The 15,300-nt window shown below is 31.4% G+C and overlaps 1 protein-coding gene across 3 annotated transcripts; it reads left to right on the forward strand.

Annotated features, from left to right (window-relative positions):
- The first annotated feature begins 3,023 nt into the window (after positions 1-3,023).
- Positions 3,024-13,023, forward strand: LOC130802978 (guanylyl cyclase 1). Of its 3 annotated transcripts, none has more exons than XM_057667117.1 (10): positions 3,024-3,350; positions 5,192-5,451; positions 5,588-5,712; positions 7,685-7,796; positions 8,552-8,626; positions 8,759-8,847; positions 10,080-10,141; positions 11,213-11,285; positions 11,830-11,905; positions 12,428-13,023. In XM_057667117.1, exons 2-10 carry the CDS (start codon positions 5,323-5,325, stop codon positions 12,494-12,496), a joined length of 810 nt encoding a protein of 269 aa, XP_057523100.1. In that variant the 5' UTR covers positions 3,024-3,350; positions 5,192-5,322; the 3' UTR covers positions 12,497-13,023. The 3 variants fall into 3 exon arrangements, with proteins under 3 accessions (XP_057523100.1, XP_057523101.1, XP_057523099.1); XM_057667118.1 differs by having other exon boundaries at positions 3,042-3,350; positions 5,606-5,712; positions 8,543-8,626; XM_057667116.1 differs by having other exon boundaries at positions 3,044-3,350; positions 8,543-8,626.
- Positions 13,024-15,300: the final 2,277 nt, after the last annotated feature.

The raw sequence follows: 15,300 nt of genomic DNA on the forward strand, positions 1-15,300 counted from the left end.
TAGGAGAACTTTTGAAACTACCCGTTATAGTAATGTAGAAGATCAAAAAAGAACGGAGGGAGTATTCTTCATTAGTTGTTAATATTATTTTATAATCAATTTGATCGTGAATGATGAATGATAGTGCCCTAATGTCATTTTGATCACAAAACAGAGAATTGGACAAATAACGTTGGATTTTGCAATTAATGGTTCGGTCCACGGGCAAGTTTTAGACCATACCATGCTTTAAGAATTAGGACAAATCTTTTAATCTCTCAATATTTTAAAGGGGTCCATTTTGAATAAAATTTAGGGGCCAATTGGAAAACTTAAGAATAGATATTTTCAAAATAAACTTGACCTATATGGTCAGATTTTATATAAACAATTCGACTTTGATTTAATTTAAAAAATAGATTTAAATTTTGACCCGACTTTAAAAATAGAATATAATGATGTAAAAATCAATGTGGACATAAAATCTAAATTTGACTTAATTCGAAATCGATTCAATGACTTGAATAAACACCTCCATTGAGCTAATACACAAAATGTTGATATTTTCCTTTTGATTGATATTTTCTGTTCTTTATTGTTTAAAAGGTGAGTTCTTCATATTGTTGTACCCTTTTTTTTACCAAAGGTACATGAAATTAGACCTGTAAATAGTTGTTAGATTTCTGATTAGGTCACTTTCAATCGGTTTATTTTTGGGTTAGTTATATTCAAGATGAGTTGTTTTTTATTTTGATTGATTTGGGTCCCAACGAGTCTTGAGCTTTTTTAAAAATATTTTTTTGGTGTCCAAATTTTTTTAAAAAAAATATTAACAAATAATTTTTATGTTTTATATACTTGTTATAAATAAGGACTAATATATCGCTTCTAAAGCCTTAACTTAGAAATAAAAATTCAAATATAAATACTAAACAAAAATATAGTGCATTTCAACAAAAAATTGATGACATAAAACTGAAAAAATTGACAAAATTTGAAAAACATATCAAAACAATTGGGTTTGACCCAATTGTTTCTGGTTTTTCCAGTCAGATCAATTTTGTTTACGAGCCAAATTTTTGGGGTCATAGCCCACCGATTTCGTTCGAATTTCAAATTAATTTCAAATTGGATAAAATTTGATAAATCTGCATAAAATTAATTAGGATGCCTTATTTTATAGAGACTATAAACTATAGTCTTTGTCTCTTAATAATATATGATTTTTTTTAGTTGTTACACTTTTTTTAGGTAAGAGTGTTTATAAAAGGAACAAATAGAGAATATTGTTAAAGATAAAGCAAAATAATTTCTTAATTTGTATCATTGAGTTTCAAAAGCTAGTAATATAGAAGCACTTGTAAATATTAATTGATCATATTATCATCTATGATTGTGGCATGTTAGTTGTTCCCCAATGATTTAAATTACACATTACACATTTTTAGATGTCCAAGTGTTAAAATTTGAAATAATGTTGATTTGATTATAAAATGAGACAGAATTTTATGAATAAATTTATTGTTTTCTGCTTATAAAAATTATAATTAGGATTTAAAAAAGAATAAAAGACGATAATCATATTCATAAAGAAAGATAAAACTAACCTAAAACGTAGTATATAAGATTGAAAATATGATTCCAAACTAAAAGCGGAATGGAGAAACAATTGTCATTCGCTCCAACAACTGATATCATCTACTTCATTACTTTCAGTTTGATTTTTCCATATTAAATATATTATTTTATTAAATATAAATTGGAAAAAAATTAAGAACCAAAAAATTAGTATAAAACATATGAAAACCATATGCATTAAAATATGTTAAAAACTTAAAATATTGTGGAGTATTTAAAATTCATATAAAACTTACTTGCAAATAAAGTTCTATATTATTGGTCGTTCTGGTTCTTGATACTTGATAGTAATACTCCCTAAATGATGCTAATGAGTTTAATGACTAATGAGATTTGAGAACCATGTGTAATACTCTCTCCTTTTTATGGACGGCTTTTGGGGTAAAATCGACCGCTTTCCTTTAATATTCTATGTGAAGGGAGGATGAGTATAGATTGTCCATCACCTTTCCTCACCCAAACCCCGCTTCCAAACTTTGACTATGGTTTCACATTGATCTATATGAAAAAACATATTCACGTGGGATCTTGATAGATTCGTCTCAATATATATTTTCTAAATATCAATTTTTTAGAATTATTAGAAACTTACAATTAAAATTATTTGACTTTTAAATTTATATTGAAATTTGCATAAAAAATAAATAAGAAAGAATAAATGAAAAACAGAGGGCTTATAAAATTTTGTGAAATGTACCATTAACAATGTCTTTCACACGGTGATTGTGAAAGAAACTTGATTATAAAAAGTTCAATTTTTATTAATATCATTGATAATTTATTGAAATAATTTATTAAAGTAAACATATAGCAAAGTAAAACAAATATGAGCTCGACAATTTTTATAATAGAATTAGACTGACTTTTCATTATCATTTGATTATCACAAATTGTTGTAAGAGACGATTTGTTTGAGAGACGTATTAGATATATGGGCTAAATAGTCAATTTGATACAAATTAAAAAAGAAATAAGGATAAGCATAAGGGCTTCTTGTTTTGAACCGTCTTTTTGAAAGATGATCTTTCACAAGAATAAATGTTTGATTATTTAACATCGACAACCGAATCGACCTAATAAATTTATAAATTTATTCAGCTAGTCTTGTATGAAACAGTCTCAGCATGTGACGGACCCATATAATTAATCCATTTCTTTAATTGATTACTTTAGGATTGTGATCGTTTTAAGGTTATAAGTAATCACTCTATGACTATAAAAATGATTATTTTAAAATTATAAGTGATCACTTTAACTTTATAAGTAATTACTTTAAGACAAAAAATATATATTGGGTCAGCCCAATAAAATTGGACTCACCGTCTCATTTAAGAATTAGTAAAATTTATTAACTTGGAGATATCAGATAACCTTTAATGCGCTAAAAAGACAGAAACATAGGAAGCAAACAATAATCTCGTGCAATAATATCGACAGATTACAATTATGTAAAGGGGCAAAATATTCTTGGGTGAAACGCTGTTAGAATATCTGGAAAATGACTACCAGTCAGAATTTCAGATTAAACACAGGTAAATTATTTCTGTAAATACAATTTAAATCAAAAGAAGAAAATTCCAGAGCAAACCACACAGAAACCAGTTCACCTATTCAAATTTATCCACCGAATTTCTAGGTGTATCTATTCTATAAGTAATCAATTGTTGAATTAATTGATCTTCGTCAGTATTATCACATCCTCGTTTCAATTCAGCACCAACGTCAAGTTTCAGGTACTGATAATTATTGTCAATTCGATGCGAATTTGATGAACTGTTTTACTTTTTTTTTTTAGTCTACATTAGTTTATTTCTGTTTGTATTTGATGATTTCTTCATTAATTTGGTTCTGTTTTTGTTGTGAATGTGTTGTTCGATTATGGAGTATTTTAGATTTTTGAATTTGATTTTGTTTGATGTTATCTTAGTAGTTGTAGTTTGATGTAGCTTATTTTTGTTCAATTTTCTCTATTGTGTTTGATGATTTGATTGCTAGGATGAGTGCTCTGAAAAAAATTGGATTTGCTTTTGTATTTGTAAGATTATTAAGAAAATTGGCACTGTTATATGAGGAGTTGGAAGATGAATGGCTTTGTATAATAGTGTGTCTGTGTGTATAGGTATATATGTGGATGTATGTATAAGTGTGCTGTGATTGAAATTTATCCGTGGACTGTTGTTTGGGACAGTGTTTAGAGGCGGTGGCAGCAGAATTGCTATGAATAATATATATGTTAGGCTATGAATTAGTGTTTAGACACACGCAAACAAGAGAAATTGGGAGGATAAAGTATAAACTGTGAACAATAATCCATGGCAATGGTGATCTTAAGCATACAATAAAAACAAAAACAGAAAAATAGAAGAGGAAGATTTGTAATTTTAAGTGATATCTTAGGATACCTCTTTAATCATTATATTGTATTAATATGCACAATTAAAAATTAATACACCACATATAAATGGTTGCCAAATAGTCTCAAGCACCTTCAATTACGCTCGCTCATACATGGAATTCAAGCCTTCTGATGCATGGGTTAAGAAAAAACAAGGTTTGACACCATGTGTTCATTTAGTATCATATGGTGTTTGATCAAACACCATCTTCCCACGTAAGAGCAAGACCAAGCACACCACCACACACATTTTCTGGACCAAATATTACCCTTGCTCGATCAATGTGCTCGTTTTAATACGGGATCTAGAAGCTCAAGGATGCTGCCCTCTTTATTAGCTCGTTTGAGCAATCATTGTACTTGTGTGAATAGCCCTTTTTGAGTACTTTTTACTTTGTTCAAAAGTCGAAACGCTTCCTTGTTCCAGCGAATGGCTTGCTGGCTCGAATGAGCCAGCACCTCTTGTATGCTTTTGGCAAGATCCATGCACTTGTGATATTTTGACTCTTGCAATAACATATTGCATTACATTGTCGGTAAATATAGTTAGCTCATATGATGCGGTAATTCAATTTCATTATTTGTTATTTACTTATTTGTGATTCACTCATGCCTTTCTTGGATGATGTATCAACTTTGGATTAGATGGGCTATTCACATGTTGCTGTATTAAATTATGTAAAATAATGTACCAATATCCCCTGCTCCCAATCATCTGATGTACATTGACCCTCTTAACGTTGTATTCCATAAGATTAAGTAGCATGCATTTGTCTCGTAGCGCCCTAACATGGGCGTGTTGAGAGTGGCATTAGGTTAATGGAATAATATAGGCTGCTTTGCATCTATCTAATTAGAGAGATATTGGAAGATATACATTTTACATGTAGTATTGATTCCGGCACAAGGAAACATGATAACCATTTCTACAATTGCTTTCTTCAGGAATGATACTCCTAAAAATGTTGTTGTCTTTTAGAAAGAAGGATGATTGTTGCATGTGATCGCTTTTTTTTTTTGATTGAGCCAATACAATTTCTACAGGCTTGATGAATCTTTATTTTGTATGCGTGTTGGTTCTTGTTACAAATTTGAGATGTTAATGCTAAAGTGGTGTTTCTTTTGCTTTATTCTGCGTCATTGTATGGAGATTCTTATGTTGTTGAGTTGTGACTCTAGGCTTGCAGTTGGTCGACTGTAGGTCAGGAAATAAATGCGCAGATTTAAAGCATAAGGTGTTATCTGAAGCATTTCTAGTCAACCAGTTTGAACCAAATCAATGAACTTCTAAATTCGTGATTCATATTCCAATGTGGTCTTTCTGTGTTTTTGTAAACAAATTATTAAAATTGGAAGAGGTTGGACAAAAGAGTTCAGAATGCAGCTTATCCGATTATTATGACAATGAAAGGCTGTTGCCACGTTCACGCTTCATTGAGGTAGAGCTTCCATTTAATTTGTTGATTTTCATTTCTATTGCTAGTTAATCTATCCAATGCATCAATGCACACACACTAAAAGATTTGGTATGTGTATATTCTCACATTGATCATCTCTTGTGTGCGGTGCTTATAGGTTCCTCATGTCAATCAGGTATCCAATTGGGATTGTGGTCTTGCCTGTGTTTTGATGGTTTTGCAAACAATTGGTATCAGCAATTGCAGCTTGCATGGGTTGGAGAAGCTTTGCGGCACAAAAAGGTGTGCTTGATATGTATGAAACTATTTCTTTAAACATACTTTTAAATGAAGCTTATGTGCTACATATACTTTGCTTCCCTATAAAATATTATTCGATATTATTTCCCTCCTTGATAGCTTTTTGACCAGTTTAGACTTTTAACTTACAGCAAAAAGTTTTTGAAAACCTTGGTTTGTCGACCATTTAAACTCAGTGTTAAGTATATATGTCTCTCTCATTAAAATTTTGTTCCTTTGTTTCCCATTAGACTTCTCCACTAGGTGCATTTCAGAGTGTATATATGCATCATGGAAATGGGTAATCGATTAAGCATGAAACATAAGATTTTACAAACATTATTAACTGTCTTGTGTGAGGGATTCAAATTAGAAAGTGATATACCTATACACTGTGTTCCTGAACATGACCATGATTGGGTTTCATTGAGACCTAATGATCAATAACAACAACAGTTTCAAAGCCTTGATCCCATACGATTAGGGTTGGCTACATTAATAAGTAAATAAGTCCCAGCGGTCCCCTACATGAATTCTCCTTCTCTATATATATCAATTATCTACTATCTCAACCTATAGATCTAGTTTTGCAATCTTGGTGAGCTTTTAACTTCTTCTCATTTCTCTTGCTCTCTTCTTTTTGCTCTTTTCATCCACCATTTCTTGCAATTGTTTATAACACTCACCAAGAATCTTCTATTTTTTTGGCTTCAGAATTGCAATTTAAAGCCTAAGCCTTGACAGGTCCTCTTGTATAGACTTTTTTGTTGCTTGATGTAGAAGAACTATTAATTATCTATGTAGTTAGATGTGGCTTTCTTTGAATTTTAACTTTTAATGTTCCTTGAGTTGTATATGGATTTAGTTTACGAATTTGCAAAACCTCCAGAGAGTAAAATGAGGCTAAGTAGGGTGAGGTACGATTGAAGTATGAATCTATGTGTTGTTAAGATAGTGATGATGTCAATTGGGAGAATTTAATTTTTTTCTTTAATCTCCGTTACATATCGTAGTAATACAAAAATTGTTAACTTGTGTGATACTCCTCAAGGTTGGAGTTAGACTTGTCCCCAACTAACTGTGCATGGCCTATAGAGTGATTGTCTTCTCTTGTTTTCTTAATGAAAGTCAAAATGATGAATACGTATGAAGAAGCACATATTTCATATCTTTCAACAGTTTGAATAAAAAGATTGGGGAATCATTGCAGCAAAGTGTTATCACTTGTTGTTCATTGTAAATTAAGTTATGTTTGGACAAATTTCCATACTTCTAGATATCTTCAGATCTCACATTCAATTACATTCATTCTAGGTGATTGTTAATATCGTTATATATGACTTTCCTCACGCTCTGCCCATCCCCCATCTTCTGAGCCCACCTTCACTTCTAGGCGGTTGTTAATATCGCTATATATAACCTTCCTCAATCATTTCCCGTTCCCTTATGGGTTTCCATCTGCGTCTCCTTCCATTAACTCCACATTTTTGCTAATTGAGTTTGCCTTGCACTATAATTGATCCGATCAATAATTTCTTTTTAAGGTGTAGGTAGTCTTACCTTGCAGATGAATGATTTCCGTTTTCAACGGCTGAACCTGATGCATAATTGTGTATCTGAATGCTATACTCTGATAAACCATGCAGTAGCTTAATGCTAAAGAAATGTTGAAAGCTTTCTCAATGTGAAAAGAATAATCACATCTACAGTTTGATGACTCAACAGAAGAAGTAGAAAATGGCATCTGACTTGCTTTCTTTAATTTATTTTCTTATTACCATTTAAAAATGATGTGGCTTCAATTCTCAGATTGACTATCATGCTTACATATGCTATTCTAAGAAAAAAGGTTCAGTGGCATTTTAGCATCTGTTAGAACTTTGGGAACAATTGAATACCGAAAAAAATAATCTTTCGTTTTGCCAGTAAATCATTGTTTTGTCCCTTTTTAATTGATTGGTATCTGATTTTACAGCATCTGGACTGTTGATTTGGCATATTTGTTGCAAAGTTTTTCTGTCATCTTTTCCTACTTCACGGTGACTTTAGGAGCTAACCCGAACTTTTCTGTGGAATCATTCTATAAGGTAGCTTCTTGTCTTATATGTCTTATCTTCTTTCTGTGTTGTCAATTGCCCAACAAAATTGTCTATCTAAACCGGATGCTATTGTGCTTGTTACAAATTAGCACTTGAGTAATTGTTGGAGTATGTACTTGTGTCATGTTTAAACCACTTATGAAAGAATGGACAATTTTATGTTTACTCTTACTATCTTTTAGTTATCATAAATCTTATTTAGTACATCATTTTCACCCAAGGAAAAGACTACAAGTATCATATTCATGTTTTAGAGTTTCAATTCAAATAACTTTGTGGCTGTTTCTTAGTTTAGATTTTATCTTGACCAAATATCAAGTTTAGCTTGTGAGGTACTTTTTATAATTTTGAGAATATGAGTGCGTCATCGTTTTACATTAAGTTACCAAAAAACATATGAAATTTTTATAAATTATTACATTGTATACTTAGTTGTGCAAAACATGGGTGTCTTAGTTAAAGGAACATAGTGTAATACATCCTTCTCTCTTTTTTTTAGAAGTGAGAAGTTACCAGAAAGGGAATATTTATGCAAATTAATGAATCAAAGCTAGGATTTACTAGTTTTCTTGCTTGAGGTGGAATTTGTGCTTGGTTTTGAATGGAGGATGGTATGCAAGAAGGCTATTGTTTTGGTGCTTTCTAGTTTACCTGTAATTGTTCTAATTACATTACTCTTTTAAGTCATGATCGACTACATGGATTCTTTTCTTCATTGCATGTGATGATTGAAGTTTTTGCAGGATCAATTACCGCAGGATTTGATCCGAGTAGATAGGTTATTTCAAAAAGCATTTGGAGCGGGAATCCGGATAGAGGTAAAGAATGACTTGAAAACTTTTAGCTCTGTTATATGCCACATGAGCTCTATGCCTCTATGTCATATTGACCTGTGGTCACGGAGAAAAAATATGTTGATGACCTGTGATCGACGTTGTTTTTTCTTGCAGTGCAGATCATTCAGTCAGGAAGAAGTATCTTTCTTGATCTTGTCAGGAAAATATATAGCAATTGCTTTGGTTGATCAGTGCAAGCTTAGGTAAGTACTTGGCTCCAGGACTTTCTCATTTCTTCTCTCAAGGATGAGTATATTTTCATAATCTTTAGATTTTAGCTTTACTCTACTTACAGCTTCTTGAAACATATCTTGTGCTGTGAAACCTCTTTTTTGTGATTTCTGTTGCATGTGGTGGTAGTCCTTGCTGCCATTTGTATTTTTTGTTCTGATGGATCTCTGCCTTAATCAAAATATTTTCTTTTCTAATTTTTGTACAGTAATTTTGTACAACTTTTCTGGCTATCTGGACCCCAAGTTTGTATTTTGCTTTTGTTATCTTCACACAATGAGTAGACTTTGGAACTTCCAAATGTATCACTTCCACAGTACAGTTTTAAATGTTTAATTCATATGTGGATTCAAGTATGGAGAATAGCTCTGACCTTGTAAATTTTTGCCTCCTGAGCTTGGATTCTCTTTTTGTTATTTCCATGCAACTCTTTAATAAATAAGAGCTTCCAAATGAATCTTTTCCATACTACATTTTCAAATCTTCATTAAAATGTGTGTTCTTCTATGGTTTATATCTCTGAGCTTGACCTTCACATCATAAGTCCTTCAAGGGCCAAATTTCCATATTGGTGTATAAAAGAAAAGGCCTGGGATACATTGGTAAATAAAAAGTTCTTGCGGACATATTTGTATATAAAACTGACTCTGGCAACATTTAAGCCTCAAAACAAACTATAAACCAATGTTTTCCGACATAAATTCTTTTGAATACCAATATGGGAATTTTCCTGCTGAAGTGTCATCTCACCATCACCATACAGAACCTCCTCCCCCTCCCCCTCACCCTTTTATAAAAATTTGGTAAAGTTGCTGGAGCAAGTTAAAACTGAAAAAAACAACTTAACATACTACAATAGACAGTGTAACAGCTTCTCCTTGGGAAAAAGGAAGACAGCAATGGAGATATTACAAGGATACTACAGTTTGCAATCACAATGGGCTGCTTATTTAGAAGCTAGAGTCACAGAAATTAATTATTATGCCTATAGAGATGATAATTTCTAGGGGTATGGGGTGAAGAAAGTTATACAGAATTTTGTTTCTCTTGTACTGTAGTACTTACTGCTATTTATATAAAAGTTTGTCATCTGACCTCTGTTTTTCTGCTGGAATTGAATTCTTTTCTTTGTTTGGAATCATAGATTTTTCAGCTGTCCTGCAATACTGATAATTACGTAAATTATGTCATTTGTTTGTTGCAGTCAGTCATGGCCGGAGGAATATCATGTCTCTGATTATTCTGAAAGCAATCTAGGGTATACAGGTAAAGATTGACACATTGCCTTTTCCTGCCATTTGTCACAACATCCAGAAATCCTGCTAATGTTAGTTCCTAGAATGCAAATATGAATTTTACTACGTTTAAATGATCACCAAGCATGTAACTTTCTTACATTACCTAATTGCTAAATACTAGAAAAACATCTTGAATTGGGGTTCTCACTGTTTCTACATATACTTTATTAGACTTCTATGATCTTTGAGTTGATAATCTTAGCAACCTGTTCAAGTATTTTTTCCGTATTTATAAATGTTATAGTTTAGAAATAGATATTTATTTGGAACGAATTCTTGCATGAAGCTTTGCTCAATTGCAATGCTGAGTTGCTGAACATTAAAATTTATGTATCCAAGTAAATATGCATTTTATATTTAACAAGAGTACCCATATTATGTTGTGGCTCAATGGATAGAGCATCTGCATGTGGAGCAGAATGTTTGGAGTTCGACCCCTACTAGGCGCAGGTATCAATTGGGAGGTTTCTTGACTGCATGCATCTCTCTTTACTCCCTCCTTGGGGGAACGGGTATGATTTGTCCGCATCTTTCAGGAAAAATTAAAACCCCCACCTGGACTTTGCCTTGTGTGGGATACTGGGAGTGTTCTTTACCTTTACTTTTATCATCTGTTAGCCCAGCCCAGTTCTTTCATTTTCTAGTTTTCTATACAGTGAAGCACAAATTCTGAGTTCCTTGCTTACTATATCTGCACTGAATGCTTGACTTGTACACCTTTGTGAATGCAAATAAAACTTTTAACTAGTTATAGTATGACTTTTGACTTATGGGCTATAACCAAACGTACTTGTAACAGAGCAACAGCTAGAAATCAAAGGGCAATGCAGGCTTGTTGGAAGATTTAGTGTTTTTGAGCATATGGCGATATTCTGAATTCTGATGTTTTTCATCTTTTCAAATTTTGTTACTTACCTTTTTGAACCAAGTGAAAAAGATCATATCGGCTGTTGATGAGTCTTACATATTCCTAAAAAAGCTTGAAGCTATGATTGATTTACGCATTGACATGGCCATAAATATCTGTTGCTTTTTTCAGGTCATTATGTTGTAATTTGTGGGTACGATGCGGACAAAGATGAATTTGAGATCAGGGATCCTGCGAGCTCAAGGTTTGTATATTTTGTCATTCAAGTTGAGAATTAATTTTTTTACTACTATTATACTCCTACTATTTACTACCTGTATCATATATCTATTGGATGTTTAAAAGGAGATAAAAATGCTTTTTCGGGTATTAAATGGTTATCGCCTGCCGTGGTGCAGTCCAGTTTGTCTGCCCTCCTTACAAAACAAAAGAAAATGTTTATTGCCCGCCATGGTTGTTGGGGTAATATCAAATATCACAAGTCAGTTGGGTGACTAAAAGGAGATTAAAATGTTTTTTTCTGGTATTTAATGACACGGATGACGTATTTATGAGTTTAATCAAATATCGCCTGGAATTTTTGTTCAAACTTCAAAGCATAGAGCTCTGAGCCTCTGAGTATTAAACTTCTAATACTGAGTTTCTGACCATTTGTCTGTAAAATTTGTTTTGTTCTGTTACCCCACTTTGCTCGTCATTGGGTTTCATTTTTAGCTTCAGCATTTATTTTACTTGTTATTATGCCCTATTAAAAAAACATTAGCGATCAACGCCTTAAAATTGTGCAGGAAATATCAAAAAATATTGTCAAAGCACCTAGATATGGCTCGCAAATCTTTTGGTACAGACGAGGATCTTCTACTGGTAAACTCTCTATATCCCTTATCTTTAATCTAACTCATGGACCGTGGCTTCAACAATGTGACTGGTTCTTCACTGAACTCTTACAGCCTGTTTGATAGTCAGTATTAAATGATAGGACTGGTAATAAAAAGTTAGTCTAATTTTGGTAGGAACCTCTCTTGACAAGTTTAATGGTCATGTTTGTTCTCCTTTAACAATATCATTTCTTCACAAAATTCATTCCAATGCATTAATATTTGAAAATGTGATATTATGTGGTAATGAAAACTTATGAAAAAAAAAACTTTTATGGATCAAACTTTTATCATCACGGGAATGACATGATTCATATTATGTAAATTTACACTACCAATCATTTTCATTAACATCAATTAGTACCGATAATCAAACGGTCGTTAATGTGTAGCTGGTAGCTCTCCATTTCTGTATCATCGTTTCATTTTCTTACTGGGTTCATGGAATGTAGTTGGCTTCATTTTGCTTCTCCATGCTCATACAGAATTGTGTGTTTGTACGATACAGATTTCACTCGATCCGATCTACAACAAAGAAAAATTCCCATTGACCGCAGCAGATCATCATGTTACTTAAAGTCTGAAGCTTGTAATCGAGTATATAACATATGTTGGTGCATTAATACTCTATTAGCCCTTGTATAACATACAGCCATTTGTGTATAAGATCCATGATATGTACCATATGTCCCCTTTTATATAATCCAATGCCTGGGTTGAAGAGTTAGCTTAGATTGCCGCCTGTAAATCGTTGCCTGTACATGACAATAAACAATTCATTTGTAAATTCCTTCAATTATGTCTATATGTTGTATATGTTAGCGATAAGTGAATCGGAGTGACGACTTGTGGACCTTGAGTTCGGAAACAATGGAGTAGTGGAGGAGGTTGCTGGCTTTTATATCATCTTAGCTTGACTAGTGAAGCTTTATCAAAGGTCTCAAAGAGACTGGATGGTGTGAATACAAGGTTTTTCTTACTTTGCTTTATTCTCTTCATTCCCAACTAGCGTGGCAAGTATTTTTCATGGTGTAATTCCCGCACAAGTCACAAACACTTCTTTTTCTCTAAAATGCATATTGCAGTACTTTTTTACTTTCAGTTTATATTCATTGCAATACTTATCTTTTTTTTTTTTTTTTTTTTTGAGATTGCTTATCTTTTTTTTTTTTTAGTAAATGGTTCTCTCTCTTTATGAGTTTTTGCATAATTTTTTTTAATTAGGCAATAGGCTGATGGAGGGAATGAGATATGTGAAAATTAAATTTATGATTTTGTTCGTAAAAATTAATACTTGCTCTAATTGAAACAAAATTTAATTTTTATTTACTCTGCCTTTTTAATTTTGCTGCAATAAGGGTATGTTTATTGCAATAAGACTAAGACTAAAAAGTTAGGAAGAATTACGTGGATGAGATTGAAAAATTCAATAATATGATTTTGTGAATGTAATTTGGAGAAAATGTGAAACTAAATCTAATAGTAGAGATTTTAAAAATTCAAAGGAAGGTCTAAAATCATATACATAGCAAAAGAATAAATAAAATGACAAATGTGTCATTTTCCCATCTATCTACTATAAATTGTATCAGAATTAAAATTTGGAATATTTGATCACAATTGTTATGTTTTTATCAATTAATTAATATATAATTTTTAATATATTCACACGTAAAACATCAAACTTCGATTTTTGCCAAGGGAGGAAAGATATCTAATCCTAAAATAAATTTCATCAACTTATTTATTTCATCTACTTATTTTTTTGACATATTTCTTAACTACAAATAAATAAATAAAATGAAAAGTGGTGTTATATTATAGGGAAGCTGAGGGAGCATTATATTAAAGATAAGACAAAGCTAAGGTTTAACATAAAAACAATTATATGTTAAAAACAATTACTCTCCATGTCTATACATAATTGTCATATAGTGCAATCTAAACTATTCAATATAATCCAATCCCCAAGACCATGAAGTTTTACGATCAGCTAGTCTCTTAAGAGACCGTCTCTTTGAGAGACGTATTTCAACCCAATCAACTAAAGATTAATGCATATTTACCATATTCTTAATACATACTTACATTATCTTTAATGCTTACTTATCGTATCCTTAATATCTACTTTCAATATCTTAAATGTCTACTTACATCATTCTTAATGTCTACTTATAATATTTTAAAAATATATAATAGTTGGTCATCTCTCATAAAAATTTGTGTTTATCAGTTAGATACCAAAGTGAAACGTTACAACTCATGATGCAATTATTTGCACAAAATTAGCTATATAATGTGCATAATTGTCATACTTTTGTACGTAGTTTTTTAAATACATTTTGTCTAATAGTCCAATACAATAAGACAAAATACATTTGTGGTGGCATTATATTATTTGTGAATGATGTAATAGTAAGCTTAAGAATGAGACAAGTTTAGGAAAATCAGACAAACATATGAAAAAATAAAATAGTGGCAGGTAAACTAAATAGTTGAAAATGGAGATGGTTGCAATTGTGGATGACATATTTCCTCAAATCATGAGTTTCTCCTATTGTTTGCTTATTATCATTTCTTAGTGCACACAACAACCTCAAAATGTTAGGCTAGTGATGGAGAATGTGTGATAAATGTCTTTTTCTTTTAATTTTATTAAGATTTTATTTTTAGAGTAGTTTATTTGAATTGGACAAAATATTGCATATGATTTTAAGATTGTAACAATAAACAAATTTAAAAAGTAATAATAATTATTTAAAATGATAAAAAGATAATCATAAAATTTTGCAATTTTCGTGTTTGGACAATTTAATTCATGCATAGAACTCGTTTTGTGAGAGATTGTATCTTGGTGAGATGACCTCTAAACAAGTCACAAGGAGTTTACATGTTCATAATTTGTATTAGTTAGACTATTTAATTCATATATTATAGCACATTTCAGAATGAGATTGTCGCATACAAGAATTATAATGTTCATAAAATAACTATTTTACGTTCTTTTATTTGATTTTATATGGACTTTGTGTAATTATGTTTTCTACTTGTATAAGCAACTTTAAGTTGGGTGTATATTGACTAAAAAAGTTTTAAGAATCCTTATAATATAAATAAGCATAGTTCACTTATGTAATTGGGCCGCAAAAAACATGAGGTAAGAAATTACGGAAAGAAGCTAGTGATTAAGATACCTCTTAAAATCTTTGATTACATACTAATGAAGTGCCAAAGATATAATTAATAAAAGAAAAAGCGCGATAACTAATTGACTATACTAAGTCTATACCAATTACTACATTAATAGAAGGGCAAAACAATGTCAAAAATTATTGTTTGAGACAGTTTTTTATACATAAAATACGTTTATATATGATTAAA

The sequence above is a fragment of the Amaranthus tricolor genome, chromosome 16, assembly GCF_026212465.1.
Source record: "Amaranthus tricolor cultivar Red isolate AtriRed21 chromosome 16, ASM2621246v1, whole genome shotgun sequence".
NCBI classification, from domain to species: domain Eukaryota; kingdom Viridiplantae; phylum Streptophyta; class Magnoliopsida; order Caryophyllales; family Amaranthaceae; genus Amaranthus; species Amaranthus tricolor.

Coding starts and splice junctions, on each gene's coding strand:
- LOC130802978 (XM_057667116.1), top strand. CDS start 5,323: ATGTGGTCTTTCTGTGTTTTTGTAAACAAATTATTAAAATTGGAAGAG. Junction 7,797..8,542: donor CTGTGGAATCATTCTATAAG/GTAGCTTCTTGT, acceptor TGATGATTGAAG/TTTTTGCAGGATCAATTACC. Junction 10,142..11,212: donor AAGCAATCTAGGGTATACAG/GTAAAGATTGAC, acceptor TGCTTTTTTCAG/GTCATTATGTTGTAATTTGT.